Below are 18,274 nucleotides of genomic sequence, written 5' to 3' on the forward strand. Positions count from 1 at the left end.
TCTTGTCAAAGGTCTTGTTGAGACGAACCCAACGAGCCTAAACACGAAGTCGTTTACTTACATGGTTCACTGGTACTGGTGACCACCTTCTGGCTCCATCATCAGATCCCGATCACATTTTTATCATCACAACGTTGTAATACTTTAACATTCAAACATAACAAAGTATTACAAAAGCAAATATTTACGGATCTAGGATCAAATTCGTTGGTCGCTGTTTACACACACACAATGCGAGGATAGCCCGTGTAGAAACAAGGCGTCCGACCCACACAACAATAAATATTCTCGACGTTTGCGATGAAAACTCGGAGACCAAAGCGACATACGTCTTACCTGCTCGAGCTCCGGCGCGGCACTGAAATCGCAGGCGTCCGTCGCCGGTAAAATAGCGACAGGAAGGCTAGTTTTCAAAAAATTGGCAAAAAATCATGATAAAATATTATAACGACAAATGGATAACAGCAGTTTAAGCACATTGTGCAGATTATTTATATACTAAAATAACTTCGATAACATGTAGATTTTCGGAGAAATGATCACTTGTTTCGATGTATTTTCAAGACAAAATTGAGTTCGTTTTACTTTCAATTTCTCAATTTCAAAGGATTAAATGATAAATATTGTTTAATGGGCCTTAAGTACAAGATATTTGGAACTTAAATTTACCTCATTTATGAGAGTGATCTTATCAAATTGTACATAATAAGAGCTCCGAATTCTGTGCTTCACGCGGTTTTTCCTAAACGAGCATCAGAAAAACAGTCATTACTAATTGAAAAAGCTTTTTTTTTTCATATGTTTTTTATTTAACCGACAGTTAATAAGATGTTATAACTGAAACAAGTACTTTCACTGTCTTTTAGTATGAGTAAAGTGTACAATTTTGTCGATAAATATTGTGCATTTTACAATATATCGCCTTTTTTTGTCATAGCGCTCTTAATAATGCAAACATTGTAAAACATGGAAAAAATGGACCAGTTACATTTGCCCCCCAGTCGAGATTTGCCCCGATGTACCTTATGGATATAAGCATAACAACTATAACACACTTACATGATATCACAACTTGTATGCAATTTCTTGAAGCATCTCCTGTAAAACCTTGTTGACAACTACATATAGGTCTATGGTTAACAGTCAAACATAGGGCATTCTGACCGCATGCGCCTTGGCAAGGATCTTTGCAGCGTTCATTAACACAGGCAGTATTGCTAGGACATTCAGCGTCTATAGTGCATTCGGGACGACAATTCGGCACTCTTCCTATGTAATTTGGCATACAAGAACACGCTGCTTGGTCTCCAATTATGCGGCATTCAGAGTTTGGTCCACATGGAGTAGGTTCACATGGGTTTGAAGGTGGTTTCTCTGAAATATCATAATAAGTTCTTAAATATAGTTTCCAAAATAAACTACAGTAAAATAAATTCCGTTTTGTTACTTATTTCATCATAGTATACTTACTTTCTTCCAATTCGCATTTAGCAAACGGATCGCCAGTATATCCAGGTGTACAGCTACATATAGGATTATGTGTAACCACTTGGCAACGTGCATTATATCCACAAGCATTTGGGCATGGATCAATACATTTTTTGTTGACACATGCTTTATCTTGTGGACATTCGGAGCTCACAATACATTCAGGACGGCAGTTTGGAGGTGTGCCAATATACCCGTTCTCACATGTGCATACGCTATGACCGTTTACTTCTCGGCATAAACTGTTAGGACCACAAGGGGAGGGCTGGCATGGTTTTACATGATCATCTCGTCCAGGAGGAAGTTCTGTAATGGTTCATTTGTAAACAGTGAATATTAACATCTACCTTGTACTCAAAGTCAGAATCAACAAAACATATAAAATTCTCTATTGAACGATTGCCAGTGGAATGTAATTGTTGAAACAAAAGTGAAAAAACTTAAAAAAACCGGTCAAGTGCGTGTCGGACTCGTTCACCGAGGGTTCCGTACAAACTTTCAATAATTGAATCATCAAAATGTTATTCACAGAACTCTACAGATTTGACTAAATCCCTCAAGACTCAATTTTCCACATAAGTAACAAGTAATATTTTAATATACAATTTTATTGTTAGACTTAGACAACGTCCAAATAAAATCACGACTATTCGACTTCAATAGTTTACGACTTACGACATGTTATGTCGCAAGGACGCTCCTGAACCGACCTCATTATAAGTATCAGGAAAAACGTGATGTAGGAAATGAGCGTTCAACGTACAGCGACATCTATCGGCAAATTGAATAAACTAATGCGCGCGAGCTAGTATGGAAGATGATTTTTATGGAATAATTGTTTATTGCGTGAACCGATTTTAACCATTTTGCCTCTATTTGAAAGCAGGTAATTTCATTGTTATTTTGTTAAAAAATACAGGTACAATAAAGCAAGCAAGGGTGTTGAAATTGAAAATGTAAATTTGAAAGGTTTTTTATAAATAAATAAAAAAGTTTTCAAGATACGTGTACGATTTTATTTTTCCTGTAATATTCATTATAATAGCCATATTTGGTGAAAATTCATAAATTTATGTTGGTAAACTTCGGAGATAAGGGGGGAACGGTATTGTTTTTTTTACTTTTTTTTTCCACAACCAAAAAATTATAAAAAATAGTTTTGATATGTGCAATTTGACCTCTTTCTAACGATACCCCACTTGACCTAGTTACTTGAAATTTTCAGTTTGCCCCCCTTTCATTTTGGCCATTTTCTATCATTTATATTAATTAATTTAAAAAAAATACTTTCAACTTGTAGAGGTTCACATTGTTTAATTGTTTATAACTATTCCAAATTTCATATCGATAGCATACGTAGTTCTCAGACGGACAGAGTCGCACCATAAGGGTTCCTGTTGTACCTTTTTGGTACGGACCCCTAAAAATTCAACAAAATCCTTCCTTCTTTATTTGACTTCTAACGATAAGTTTGAATATTGAGTATTATTAAGTATAATATAAAATTCCCTATTTAAACGATTGCCAGTGGAATATAATTGTTGAGACAAAAGTGAAAACACTTAAAAAAATTCAACTAAATCCTTCCTTCTTTATTTGACTTCTAATGATAAGTTTGAATATGTGTAAATAGTTCTAAGTTTATTCGTTTAATGTTGAAACCTAATCCAAGTCTTATTGTACGTCACTGTTTCGCGAAAGCGAATAAGGCTTGGGCTAGGTTCCGACTGCAGATCGAAGCACGCACGATTGTTGCAGCCCTTTCTTCTACTTTAAAATTTAAGAAGAACTTTGCTGAACGTCGCTGCTCATACTACTCAGCGCTGGAACATCTTCAGCCTGGTTTCTATACGACTCGCGCAGTGGCATTCGCGAACAGACCACGTTATACGGCTCGACGAAGACCAGCATAAGGAACATTGAGTATTATTAATTAAGAAAGCATGATAATTGTATTAGACATAGTATGTTTCTACAGGCCAAGTGACATTCAAAGAGCTCACGTATTGTAGTTATAGTTCAAATTACCGGCCAAGCCGAAATAACAATCGTTGACGCTAAAGACTGATCGAAACGCAGGTTAGCTTTGTCGCGCGGGTCGCGCCAATATGGAAAAGCGATAGCGATGACTACAATACGTAAGCTCTCTCAGGTAGCGTAACCTATCCGAATGAAAAAATCTTTTGGATGTTAACTATGGGTAAGAAAATTGAAATCGGTTTACCTTTTATAACACACTGAACAAGTGGATTTCCAGTATATCCAGACATGCACGTACAGGTAGGCGAATGGTTGACTGTTCTACATTCAGCGTTTACTCCACATGCTCCTGGGCATGGATCTTTACATCTGTTGTTTGAGCAAGCTTTGTTCCGATCACAATCGGAGTTAGAAACGCATTCTGGCCGACAACCAGTGTACGGATCTCCAAAATATTCTGGCAAGCAAGAACACGATCCAACGCCATTCCGTTCTTTGCATAATGCATTCGCCCCACATGGCGAAGGATTGCAGGGATTTGGCAAAGGTTCAGGTGGATCTGTAATAATGTCGTACATTATGCACTATAGGTTATATACACAACTATTAATAGATACTGAAATAAACACAGGTATTATGGATCAAAAGACTTACACTCTACTCGAGAACACCCACTGAAAGGATCACCAGTGTAACCGGATATACAATTACATAATGCTACATGATTGGCTACGGAACAGTCCGCGTACAGACCACATGAGCCCGGACAGGGATCTATACACCGCTCGTTTTGGCATGCAAGATTACCAGGGCATTCGGCATTGATAGAACATTCTGGTCTACAATTAGGTGCAATACCAATATAGCTTGGTAAGCATGAACATGCAGGCGCTTCTCCCACTACTTTACATTGAGAATATGGACCACACGGTGATGGTACGCATGGATTTCCTTTAGGCCCCTCAAACATAGGTTCTAAGAAAGAAAACAATAGATTAAGTGATGCAGCATACAAGATTGAGACAGAAAATTTGTGTAATGACAAAGTATTGAATATATATAATAAAAAGGATAGCATGTAAAAGTACAGTAATTTATATATAGAAAGAAAAACTAAAAAACTTGTCGAGTGACAACTTAAAATAAAACCTTTAATATTTTTAAACATGTTTTATTGTTTGGTACTCTCTTACTTGGTTTTAACTGGCAAGATGTAAACGGATCACCAGTGTATCCTGCTTTACACGTGCAAATAGGATTATGATTGATAACTTGACATCTAGCGTTTATGCCACAAGTTCCTGGACATGGATCTTTACACTTCTGTTGAATGCATGCTTGATGCTGAGGACAATCCGTACTAGATACGCATTCTGGCCTGCACGTGGGCGGCGACCCAACATAGCCTTCCTGACATGAACACACGCCATGACCATCGACCACCTTACAGTGGCTGTATGCTCCACACGGAGAAGGCATGCAGGGATTTAAATCGGTAGTTGGCGCTGCAATGATTATTTAATTTAATTACCATTACAAGTAGATCATACATAAATTAATTCTCCGTAATGAGTTGTATATTCATACTAACGTATTAGTCGAGGACGACAGGAGACTACGGGATTGCCTTCATAACCGTCTAGGCATAAACATACGGGATTATGATGGGCAACCGTACATTGTGCATTAATGCCACAGGCTCCTTGGCATGGATCCGTACATTTATTATTCGAACAAGCCTTATCCCACGAACAATCATTATTCGTCACACATTCAGGTCGACACCCGAGATACGGATCGCCAAAATACCCAGGAGAACATGTACATGCTCCAGCAGAATTTCTTTCTGTGCATACAGCATTAGGGCCGCAGGGTGACTGAGAACATGGGTTCGTTTCCTCTTCGCTCGCCACAATAACTGTATATGTAATAATTGGTGATATTAATACTGATTACTTTTAATACATTATATTAGTAAAATTATTTAACATTACATTTATCTCCGAGAAATGAAAATTCTTACCGAAAAAGTGGCAACCACCATATGGATCACCAGTGTAACCCTCCCAGCAATGGCAAACAGCCTTGTGGTTTATAACAATGCATTCTGCATTTGTGCCACAAGAACCCGCACAAGGATTGACACATTTTTCCCGAACACACGCGAGGTTACTGGGACATTCTTCATCATATATACATTCCGGTCGGCAATTAGGTGCTCTACCGATGTATCCTTGCAGACAAGAACAAGCAGGCGTTTCTCCTACCACACGGCACTGGGAATTTGGTCCGCAAGGAGAAGGCACACAGGGATTTCCTAGCGGTCGTGGTTGTGATTCTAAAAATATTTTTTTTTATTTTAGTTTTTTTGATAAGCCATTTTATAATTAGTTTAGCCGCGTTTTCGTTATAAAACTTTTTATATTGTCAATTTTATTGGTTAATTGCTAACGATGTTAATGTATAAGTGCGTAAAGCGATACTTACTCTTAAATTAAGAGTTAGTTATAATTAGAAAGTTAAATAAATAATAATTAAAAATCTCACTTGGTGCTTCTGTGCACTGTACAAATGGGTCCCCTATATAATTTGTTGGACAGCTACATAATGCATTGTGATTAACTACTGTGCATTTCGCATCATTGCCACAGGCTCCAATGCATGGATCGGCACATCTTTGATTTTTACATGCCTTATTAGGCATACACTCACTGCTGACCATGCATTCGGGACGACAAGATGGTGGGGACCCAAAATACTGCTCTTGGCATGAACATATTGCATGACCATCATTTACACGACACGCGCTATATGGCCCGCATGGAGAAGGTACACAAGGGTCAATTGGATCAATCTTGCCTAAAATGAAAAACAGATTTGTTATTTGAGTTTTGAGTACCCGAACTTGCTTGTGTAATTAATAAAGTAATTAGTTTAACTGTTATTTTATTATACTTTATTCCGTACCGATATAACACGATGAAAACGGATTCCCTTCGTATCCTGGTAAACACGCACAAGACGGAGCGTGATTGTGCACACGACATTCGGCGTTCATACCGCAAACTCCTGGGCATGGATTTTTGCATTTGTTATTGAAACAAGCTTTGTCCTTCGGACAATCAGAGTTTAATACACATTCTGGTCTACATTCAACGTATGGGTCTCCGTAATATTCTGGGAGGCATGAGCAGGATCCGATACCATTTCTTTCTTTACAGATAGCATTTGCTCCGCACGGAGAATGATAACATGGGCTTTCTTGTAACTGGGGCTCAATATCTAAAATATAAGTTAAAAATTGTATACATCTGTTGTTTTAACATTATAAATTTTGACTTTTCATTTTATTTCAACTTACTAGGTAAGAATGAGCATCCTGAAAATGGATCTCCCGTATATCCTTGTTCACAAGAACATACCGGTACGTGCTTAACAACAATGCAAGTAGCATGCACTCCACACGAACCCGGACACGGATCTCTACATTTTTCGGCAAGGCAAGCTAGGTTTCCGGGACATTCCACATCAATAACACACTCTGGTCTGCAGTTAGGAGGACGACCCACGTAGTCATTCAAACATGAGCATACAGGTACACCATTTATCTCTTTACATTGAGAATGCGGGCCGCATGGGTTTGGTATACAAACCTCTATCGGAGGCGCAGGTGGCCCTGGTGAAGTTGGTACACAAAGTAAGTAAGTTGTTTTAAGATATGTATTGTAATTATAAAACACAATGTAATAAATGTAACTCACTTTCATCAATGTAACACCTTGAAAATGGATCGCCAGTAAAACCACTCAAACAACTACATATTGGATTATGGTTGACCACTTGACATTGCGCATTAATACCACACATACCAGGGCACGGATCTTGGCATTTTTGATTGATACACGCTTTGTTGGGTCGACAATCAGATGTGGCAACACATTCAGGTCGACAATTTGGTGGAGAACCAATACATTTTTCTAGGCATGTACAAACAGCATGCCCGTTGAATGTACGGCATGTACTATAAGGGCCACAAGGTGAAGGGTGGCACGGATCCACAGGTTCTGGCGTAACTATAGAAAAGATGAAAGACGAAAGAGAAATATATGAAATAACAGTTAAATATAGAGAAATAAAAAGTAATAATATATGAAGATAAAAAGTCTTACTCGTAATAGGAGAACATGCATGAAGAGGGTTTCCAATATATCCAGTCAAGCAGTAACATGAAGGTGCGTGGTTGGTCACTCTACATTCAGCGTTTTGCCCACAAGTACCAGGGCATGGATCCACACATTTATTGTTAAAGCAGGCTTTGTCTCTTGCGCAATCAGTATTCATTACGCATTCAGGGCGACAACCAAGGTATGGATCTCCATGAAATTCATCTATACAAGTGCAAGAACCAGCGCCACCTCTTTCTCGACATATGGCGTTGGGTCCACATGGTGATGGATTGCAAGGATGACTTGGTATCTCTTTTGCAACTGAAAAATGGTGTGTAACACATGCTGTCAAATACTACAATAATGTGGCATGCAGAAATGTGAAGAAAAATTCCCTAAAACCAACTATTTCACCATGATAATTCACGCATATCCCAACTCACCTTCGATGAAACTGCAGCCCGCAAAAGGATCCCCAGAATATCCATCATCGCAGGAACAAATAGGCTGATGATTTTGCACAATACACCTCGCGTTGAACCCGCAAGAGCCAACACAAGGATTCACACAAGACCCGCCAAGGCAGGCCAAAGCTAGAGGACAGTCTTGATTGATGACGCATTGAGGACGACATGAAGGTGGGGCGCCTAAGGTGCCAGGTTCGCAGGCGCACACAGCACGACCGCTCTCACTGGCACACGTAGAATGAGGCCCACACGGCGAAGGTAAACAAGGGTCTGGATGTGGAGACAGCGGCTGTTTACCTTTAAAAAACACAATGTTAGTTTTTGCACTCTTAGCTTAAATAATATCATTAATGAAATACTAACTTTTTAACGAGCAGAACATTGTTTTAACAATGTTGTTTTAATGTTTATATTATGGCCGCATCCAAGCCTAGAAACTTTATCCTACGCCACGCTGACATTACGACTTTTTTGACTTAAGTATATTATACATTTGTTTCATAATATATTACCTACATAATCGAAATAGCAAGCGTAAATTCCACGTGTGTGTGTGGATTCAAATTAACAAAAAAGTCTAAAACAATTGTAAAACGAATCTCTGAATTTGTAAAAAGATAAATCAAAAGATACAGCCATTAACATGTGCTCACTCAGTTCTCACAAACTACCAACGAAAACAGTGAATATATTCATTTAACATATAATATTTATATACTAACATTTAGTAAAAAATAGGCCAACCTACCTCTATAAATATTAGATCACCTAGTGACGTATTAAATTTTTTACAAATAGTTTCTTATGCTCACTCAATCCACACACTTTTGAAAAGCCGAATTTTGATGAAAAACATAAGATTTAGACCGCTATTATATGTGTATAGTTTAGTAAAAGTGAAATGGGAATTTGTAAAATACAAAACGAACCACTAACGTGTCAGGTTTTTTTATAATAAATTTTTGTAAGTGCTCACTCAGTCCACACGTTTTGAGAAAGTTAAAAATGTAAATATCTTACGATTTGTAGCACCTAAGACACTCGAAAGTACTTCAACATTTAGTAAAAATTTTTACTAAATATCCACCATCTAATATTTTATATTCGTTGTCAAGATATTCAGACATAACTTATTTTCTAGAGATGACTGAAATATTTCATGAAACTTAGGTAACATCGACCGCTATAACTCTAATCTTGAAAAAAACGGACTGTAGGGACATGTGCCGACATTTCAATGTCTTTAACCTACATGTAAATGCGCTCTAATTTAAATTAAATTGATGAACTTTTCGAGCTTTTCGAAGAGCATTATATTTTACTCGAATATATTACTATGAGTTTGTTCGATCCCCTGAATTCCCTGGTTATGGTGTAAGCTACAAGAGTCTAAAAAAACAAAAGCATATTTTTGTATAAGAGGTGCTGTAATGGTCATCTTTTGGAAAGTATGGTCGAGTTTGTTATCCAATAAAAGTACGTGAACCCGTACCATGAACTTTTGACGTTTTATACTACGTTATTAGATACTTTTTTTAAATTTTTCGTTAACTTCACGGAAAATGACATTCATTGTATAGAGAAAGTCAACAGCGCCCCAAATGGTTACTTAACAAAAAATCCATAAAGTTTCCGTGATGTTTACTCTATCGAGTAACTTATTCTAAAACGCCAAACAAACGGGTTTTCATGCCTTGGCGCGAGAGTACGACTATGTCACCGCGAGATAGATCACACGTCTTCTTCTAATTGTATTAATTTTCATTAAAATTTTCTTACTTTTTCCTTAAGTTACAGCACAAATTACTGTAAAAAGTTATATTTAGGTTAGGTATCCAAAGTTGATACAATAAATTTGGTCATTATATTAAGAGAGTCAACTTACTTTTCCAGTAACATTTAATGAATGGATCGCCTTCGGGTAGATTCTCTGGGCATGTGCAGATCGGATTGTGTCCGACTACGTGACACCGGGCATCAAGACCACAGCTGTGTATGCAAGGATCCTTGCATTTTTGGTTTATGCAGGCTCTTGTGGACGGGCAATCCGAATTGACAGAGCACTCGGGGCGACATGCAGGGGGCGATCCAAGGTAACCTTTACGACATGAACACGCCGCTCGCTGGTTCACCACTTGGCATTCACTGTTAGGACCGCATGGCGAAGGTTCGCATGGGTTTAAAGGAGGATCTGTAAAATAAAATAGGTACAATAGTAGTTCGAACCCCAAGTTACCGACAGGTATTAGTGCCTTTTCTATTTCTTATGAATAAGCTGTCTGTTGACACGCCTGAATAAAATAATTATTTTTAAATGTTTGCAATAGTTACAACTTATACTTACAATTGATAGTAACTGGTCGACAGGATGAGAACGGATCGCCCTCATAGTTTTTGAAACAAGTGCAAACCGGCACGTGGTTGGTGACGCTACATTCAGCGTTTAATCCGCATAAATCTTTGCAAGGATCCCGACAGTGATTGGATAAACAGGCTAAGTTGTTGGGGCAATCTGGGTTCATTGTACATTCTGGTCGACAACCACCTGCATAAGGGTTTCCGATGTTTGGTGGTATACATGAGCATCGAGCTATGTCATTCACGACTGTGCATATAGTATTTTCTCCACAAGGCGAAGGATTGCAGGGTGTCGGTGGCTCATTTACTACTAGTAGAACACATCCGATAAATGCGTCTCCCCTGTAGCCCTCGAGACAACTACACAAAGGCGTATGGTTAACTACGTCGCACTTGGCATTATTTCCACAAGCGCCAACACACGGATCTGCGCATTTCTCGTTTATACATGCTTGATTCGACGGGCATTCTTGGCTTATTACACATTCTGGTCTACAGAATGGAGGCGTTCCCACATAATTAGAACTACACGAGCAGACGGGATGGTTAGATTTAATTTCACATATGGAATTAGGGCCGCAAGGAGATGGCACACAAGGATTTTTTGGTATCATCTCTTTAGGTTCCATTTCTCCACAAGCAACAAAAGGATCCCCAGTTTTATCACGTCCACAAGCACATATTGGATTATGATTTACAACTATACAATCCGCGTTAACGCCGCAACTACCCAGGCACGGGTTTACACATTTCTGATTGACACACGTCTCGGTTTGTTGACAATCTGAGTTACTAACGCATTCTGGCTGACACATTGGTGCGACTCCTCTGTAGCCTGGCAAACACGAACAAACTGGAAATCCGGTTGGTGAGACAAGACAACGACTGTATGGGCCACAAGGTGAAGGATCGCACACGTGATGTGATGGCAGAGGTTCAACAACAGGTTGACATCTTACATAAGGATCGCCCGTCTCACCTGGTGAACAGTAGCATATTGCGTGATGGTTAACAGTTTCACATTGGGCTCTTATGCCGCAAACATCTTTGCAAGGATTTTCACATTTATTGTTAAGACAGGCTAGATTTGTCGCACAATCGCTGTTAACAACACATTCAGGGCGACATGACAACTGAGGATTGCCATAGAAATTCGGTAGACATTGACAACTCAGAACTCCATAGGAATCCTGACAAAAAGCGTTAGCTCCACACTGAATATTATCACACGTTGTTGCTTCAATCGCTGAAGAGAAAAAACATATATTTATTATTTGTTCATAATATTTTAATAACGAATTGTGGGGCTACTTATACAAATATGAATAATATTTATAAAATAGCATTTTTTAACTATTGACGGCCTAAGCCTAGTCGGCAGTGTAGCGTACGAAACAAAAGTTGCCCAGTTAGAAGCTTGTCCATTATTTTTAAAATATTCGAAAGATAATATTATTATAGTACCTATTATGTGTTCATGGGTGATAGGCATCGCTACCATCTTAAAAATAAAATTATTAAAGAAGATAAATATGAAACTCAAAAAGTACTTACGTCTGGTTGTGGGTTTGCAATATTCATAAGGGTTTCCTTCAAAATCTTTAACACATCTGCATATTGGATCATGCCGATAAACAGTGCATTCGGTGTTCATACCACACGAACCCGGACATGGATCTATACATTTATTCTTTAGGCATGCCTTATCAAATGCACAATCTGAGTTAAGGACACATTCTGGCCTGCATGATGGATTACTGACAGCGTCTGGTCCCAAGCAAACATCGCATATTGCAAATTGATTCCCATAAGTATCACATGGAGCGTTCGGATCACAAGGGTTTGGAGTGCATGGCTGAGCAGTAGTGTTATCAGAAGGAATGATAATGGCTGAAACACAAATAAATGTTAGCGGAAAGTGTAGAGCGCTTCTATAGCCGTACAATTTCATTTTAAGTGCAATAATATACTTACGTCGATAGGTACATTGAACCAACGGATCACCTATATAACCATCTGGACATAAACATGAAACAGTGTGATCGGAGCAAAGGCAAACTGCATTCAGACCACAAATATTTTTAGTTAAACAAGGGTCAGCACACTTATTATTGACGCACGCCTCATTCGTTGGGCAATCTGAATTCATTGTGCATTCTAGTTTACACTCGACATATGGATCCCCGATGAAATCCGTTGGGCAGTAGCACTGAGCTTCATTTCCAACATCTTGGCAAATTGCGTTGATGCCACACTGCGCCTTGCTACATGGTGAAATTGCCTTGTGAGATTCTGGTGGCAAGCAGCAGAGTAAAGGATTCCCTATAAGTCCATCTTCACACACGCACACAGGGCGATGGGATTCAACATGGCACTTAGTATTTAAACCGCAAGCACCTGGGCAAGGGTCTCGACACGTGTAACCAATGCAAGCTCTATTTGAGGAGCATTCATCATCTACTTCGCATTCTCGCGAAAGACAGCCTTCAACACCATATGGATTACCAGTGCTACCGTCTGAACAAGTACAGGAAGCTTGACCATCATAGTTTACATTACAAATAGCTTGCGGCCCACATGGATTTGGAGTGCAGGGATTACGTTGAGCTTGACAACCAACATATGGATCTCCACTATATCCAGATTTACAGAAACACATTTCTCTGTTACTGCTTACATAACAGTCAGCATTCACGCCACAAGGGCTTGGATTGCATAAAGTGGTATCAGGTGGCAAATATCCTTGAGGATTACAAGATTTGTAGGGGTTTCCTATCGTATTTTCAGGGCAGTAACATGCAGGGGCTCGATTAGGGTCACAACGCGCGCCTGTCCCGCATGTGTTTGGGTCACAAGGATTACGAGCCTCTATACATCCTCTCACCGTATTGGGGCTTTCGACAAAACCTTGTAGGCAAGTGCATTTTGCAAAGCCATTCGATAATACGGTACATTGGGTATTAGGCCCACAAGGCGAAGGATTGCAGGGATTACTTGGTAGTCTACATGTTTGTCTAGGGGGGTTTCCTTCATAATTTGGAAGACAGAAACAAGCTGGTTTGTTGTCTATTAACCGACAGCCCGAGTTTGGACCGCAAGGGTTGGGCTCACATTCATTGCCTTCTGGTACTGAAACATGAAACAATTTTAATTTAGTTATATGTATTAGGTATTCAGTATGTTAGAACTTCTAACATAATATTGTTAACATATTTGATATTATGCACATTTTCATTCATTCAGCCACGTTCAATTGAAAGTAAAACCACCACTTTTTAATCATGAACTGCTACTTCTGTAGTATCAGCCATTTTTTAAATTTCAGCATTTGTTTCAGTTTTCTTCGAAATATGTAAGCACATATTATTTTTCTTTGAAAACTCACTTTCACTCTATATTCCTAAACGAGGTCGGTAAAGAACACGAAAATGATCGAGTTTCAATGCCACGAGAACATGAAACTGATCGAGTTTCAGTGTCCTGGCAATTAAGATTCCGTCATATTTAATCAAGCAGCAGAAAATCGAAAAATTGGTAGTTTTCTACGTCCGTTTTTAAATATACTATTATCCATACTAATATTATAAATGGGAAAGTGTGTGTCTGTTTGTTTGTGCGTCTTTCACGGCAAAACGGAGCGACGAATTGATGTGATTTTTTTAAGTGGAGATAGTTGAAGGGCATGGAGAGTGACATAGGCTACTTTTTGTCTCTTTCTAACGCGAGCGAAGCCGCGGGGTAAAGCTAGTTACTATTATACATACTTATTACGAGTATACTCATTGATACTACAAAATCAATTGACGATGTATTATTATGCTATTCGATATATAAAAGACTATATCGAATGGCAATTACTTTGAAAACCTTTAAAGCAAACCAAAGGCTTTCATGATAATTATAAACTTTAAGTATGTATGTACAACATAATGTGTATTCAAAATCAGAAAACACGTAAAGTTGTAGCAAAATTGCGATTTTTACTGTCGGCATTTTGATAAATTGGAATATATAAGACCGTGTTCTAAATTTAAAGCAATGTGATTTAAAAAAGTACTGTTCTTATCAATATGCATATACTGAGTCCAAAAACGGACGCAGAAACCACCAATTTTACGTTTTCCCACTATTTGACTTTGACGGACTCTTGGACGGACAGGGTTAAAAGAAAACCACATTGTGATATTGCAGTGATAGAGGCTGTTGCCCACACCAGTCACACTGGAGGAAAGGAGTGGTGAAATTCTTAACCCGTAAATTAACAATGTAAATTTACTGCAGTAAATGAAATAATGCAAATGTAACTTACTACAATTTTTGAACGGGTTGCCAGTCGACCCTTTAGGACAGTAACATATGGGGTTTCCGCTGTCTATCTCACACAATGCATTAATTCCACATGGATTTGGGATGCATGGGTTTACGGGGGGATCACATCCTAGCATTGGATTTCCATTGTATCCTGGCAGACATTTGCAGGAAGCACGGTGGTTTATGACATCGCAAATTGCATTAATGCCACATCTACAAGGCGAATCACATTTACCGTTTATGCAAGCCTCGGAATTTGAACATTCATTATCGGACCGACATCCTTGCACTAAAACAAATAAAATAAAATTGTGTGAGTATAAGTACTCATATCTAGATGATCCTGACAAATGGAATATTGTAATTACTCTTACCTTGATAACATTCCAAATAAGCGTTACCCGTGTATCCTTCAAGGCACTGGCATTGAATACCATGGTTTGAAGGGACGCATTCGGCATTATCACCGCATTTGTCTGCGGAGCAGGGGTTGATGCAGACTCGATTTAATCTATCGCACAGCAGATGTGGTGGACAGTCTTCATTATATTGACATACTGACGATGAGTCAATAACTAAAATCATATAAATTTATTAGTAAACTGCACTATTATGCTGAAATCCATCTTACCAAATTTCCAGCTAATAAGCTTACCTGGCACACATCCAACGTATCCGTTTCCTTGAAAGCCCTGTAGACAGCTGCAGTCGGAGCCATGATTCGTATTTATACAGGCCGCATTAGGTGCACATGGGTTGTGTATGGCACATGGGAGTTGACATGCATTATTTATACAAGCCTCAGTGATGAGACAATCTTCGTTTCTAGTGCAACCGGCTGTGTGCAATGAAATTAATGTATTATACAAAAATTACAAAAGATGTGCAATAAAAGGATCATAGATTATGTACATTAAATAATTATTACCCCGAACCGCATAGAACCCATGATTTAAATGTAGTCTCGAACCTCTTGCATGATTAAGATTTAATAAGATTAAAATAACAACTAGCCCACTATAATTATTTTATACATAAATTATTTTGCAATAAGTTAGGTACCTCACTTACACTTTTATCATATTTATTTAACTTGATTCGTGAAATAATCAGTTTATCTCATTGATGACTGGAAAAATTCCGTAATTGTAAGTGATGGCATTTGACATAATTATTGCATTTGGTAAGTACTTAATTATTAGTGTCAGTTAAATCTTACTTATTTTAGGTGAACATTTGACAGCGGGATCTCCGTCTTGACCAGCGGGACATGAACACATCGGTCTTTGCTTGATAGGGTGGCAATTGGCTCCAATACCACAAACATTTTTAAACCCACAGGGATTTTGACACAGTCCCATAAAGCAGGCTTCTGTCTGTATACAGTCTCGGTCAGACTGACATGGCTCTGGTGCCTTAGGTGTCCCAGGTGATGCTAGTGTGTTAGATGGTAGATTAGTAAATGTGTTATAAGTATTTCTAGTAAGAGATAGAATAATATATTAGAATGTCTTTATTTACAATTACTTATAAGTGAAACAAATCATAAACGTACTGTACATATTTGTCCGATAAAACAAAAACCATCACAAGTTCTAAAAATGTATCATTTTCTTTTGAATACTTATACAATTAATTTTCTATTACATATTAACCTGCTCTGTACTTGTATGCAAATTATGGAAAGCATACCTCTTACGCAGTTGTTCCCAGTGATCCCATCGCACATACACAGGGGCACATGGTCGACAACGATACATGTGTTCATGATACACATGCTCTGCATCGCACATGGATTCTGGCACACCCCGTTTATGCAGCTTTTATCCGTAGAACAGTTCGAGTTCACTTTGCAGCTAGTTACGTTGTTAGAGTCAATATTGGGATACGTTGTTTCGGTAGAAGTCATGTCAGTATATGGAGTAGAGTCTGTCCAAGCTAGAATGTCTACATCTTTTCTACGTGATGATAGATTGGCGTTCGGAGTTGTTGAGTGTGTGGGACTTGTATTTGTGTTATCAATTAAATCAGTCGCTGTGTTTGGTTCAGTTGTTAGTTCAATGTTTATTTCAGTAAATGAACTCGGCGTTGTTCTGGTTATATTATAAGCGTTGGTAGTAGTTTCTTCCCAAGAGTAATCCGTATTATTGGAGTAAACTGGTGTAGTATTTTCTATAGAAAATTCACTGTCATGTGATACCAAAATATTGTCATTAGTGATATAATCATCATCGTTGGACAAAGTGTTAACTCCAGAAGAATCCTCGGTCGTCATTTTATCAGTTATAATCTCGAACAACGTACTATCTGTTGTGGGTCCAATTTCCATTTTGGAAGTCGTATTTAGGATTGTCGTGGTCTTGTACCAATTGTTTTTTGTTTTTTGTGTAATTTCTTCCAAAGGCTTAGAGTAATCTGTGGTTATAGGTAAAGTGTTTGTTGTTAACAAATAACTGACATTATCTGATGTTGCAGAATTGTTTATATTTATGAGTTGATCATAACTGGTAGATGTGTACATTTTTTGTACTAGATTTGTATTTTCTTTCAGTGTCGTCAGTGCCGTTGTCTCTGGCAAGTCATAGATATTTGCAGTCTCTTGTTCCCAAGATATTGTGTATTCCGTATCAATTACATGAGTTGATATAGTATTTGCCGTTGATATTTTAGTATTATTGTCAGATGTTGATAAGTTATAAACATTTGTCTTCACATCATCGCTATATGAAAATGTATTGTCTTCAGTGTAGGTTTCATCTGTAAAACTTTTGTTTGGCGTTTCTGTTGTGTGGTCCTGCTTAATAGTGGTTATCGATTGCTTATCGTCAATAGTTACACTGTTTGGTGTGGTATCAGTATAGGAAACATCTACAGGAATGTTCTGGGTAGACATTTTCGTGACTGCATCAGGCATGGTTGATTTTAGTATGTTATTTGTTTCATGTGGTGTACTTAACCGAGTAGAATATCTTTCTGTCGAATATATTTTATTTGTCTTATCACCATTTGGCTCCACTGTGACTGTATTAATTGAAATAGATTCGGTAATATCGTCCAGAGGCGTTATATGGAAATTTTCATTTATTCGTCCCATAGGCGTATTGTTTTCGAAATTTACATCTTCACTATTGGTGGTATAATCCGTGACGATAGTTTTATCTACACGCGTGATATCCGAGTACGATTCCGTATTTGCTGTTTGTTTATCCGAAATGTCCCTAATACTATTCAAATCTATCGAAATACTAGTCGTTTCCTCGATATCGATTGTTGTTGAAAAAATTAATTGATCGGTTGTTTTAGTATCAGGTATTTCTGATAATTCGGTTATCGCTTTAGTATCTTCTTTAGCAAAAATATATTTTGTAGTTTTAGTTATATCTAACGTTTCTAAATTCGTCGATGATTCCGTGGATGTAAAATCATAATGAGATTTTGATGGGGCTGAATATGTGGGTTGAGTATAGGGTAAATATATTGTTGTATCTTTAAAGGTTGCGCGCG

The 18,274-nt window shown here is 38.1% G+C and overlaps 1 protein-coding gene across 1 annotated transcript in view; it reads right to left on the reverse strand.

The window, feature by feature from the left end:
* LOC125227790 overlaps positions 1 to 18,274 on the reverse strand; it is a 141,226-nt gene that overhangs the window by 68,062 nt on the left and 54,890 nt on the right. The window contains 20 exon segments of the mRNA XM_048132131.1: positions 1,060 to 1,374; positions 1,471 to 1,794; positions 3,713 to 4,027; positions 4,123 to 4,443; positions 4,662 to 4,973; positions 5,060 to 5,386; positions 5,492 to 5,806; positions 6,016 to 6,327; positions 6,436 to 6,750; positions 6,830 to 7,144; positions 7,230 to 7,541; positions 7,638 to 7,955; positions 8,078 to 8,398; positions 9,987 to 10,292; positions 10,446 to 11,705; positions 12,014 to 12,349; positions 12,434 to 13,588; positions 14,769 to 15,059; positions 15,145 to 15,345; positions 15,426 to 15,608. Of these exon segments, the coding sequence (XP_047988088.1) occupies positions 1,060 to 1,374; positions 1,471 to 1,794; positions 3,713 to 4,027; positions 4,123 to 4,443; positions 4,662 to 4,973; positions 5,060 to 5,386; positions 5,492 to 5,806; positions 6,016 to 6,327; positions 6,436 to 6,750; positions 6,830 to 7,144; positions 7,230 to 7,541; positions 7,638 to 7,955; positions 8,078 to 8,398; positions 9,987 to 10,292; positions 10,446 to 11,705; positions 12,014 to 12,349; positions 12,434 to 13,588; positions 14,769 to 15,059; positions 15,145 to 15,345; positions 15,426 to 15,608 (7,854 nt within the window).

This window comes from Leguminivora glycinivorella, chromosome 7 (assembly GCF_023078275.1).
Source record: "Leguminivora glycinivorella isolate SPB_JAAS2020 chromosome 7, LegGlyc_1.1, whole genome shotgun sequence".
Taxonomy (NCBI): Eukaryota; Metazoa; Arthropoda; class Insecta; order Lepidoptera; family Tortricidae; genus Leguminivora; species Leguminivora glycinivorella.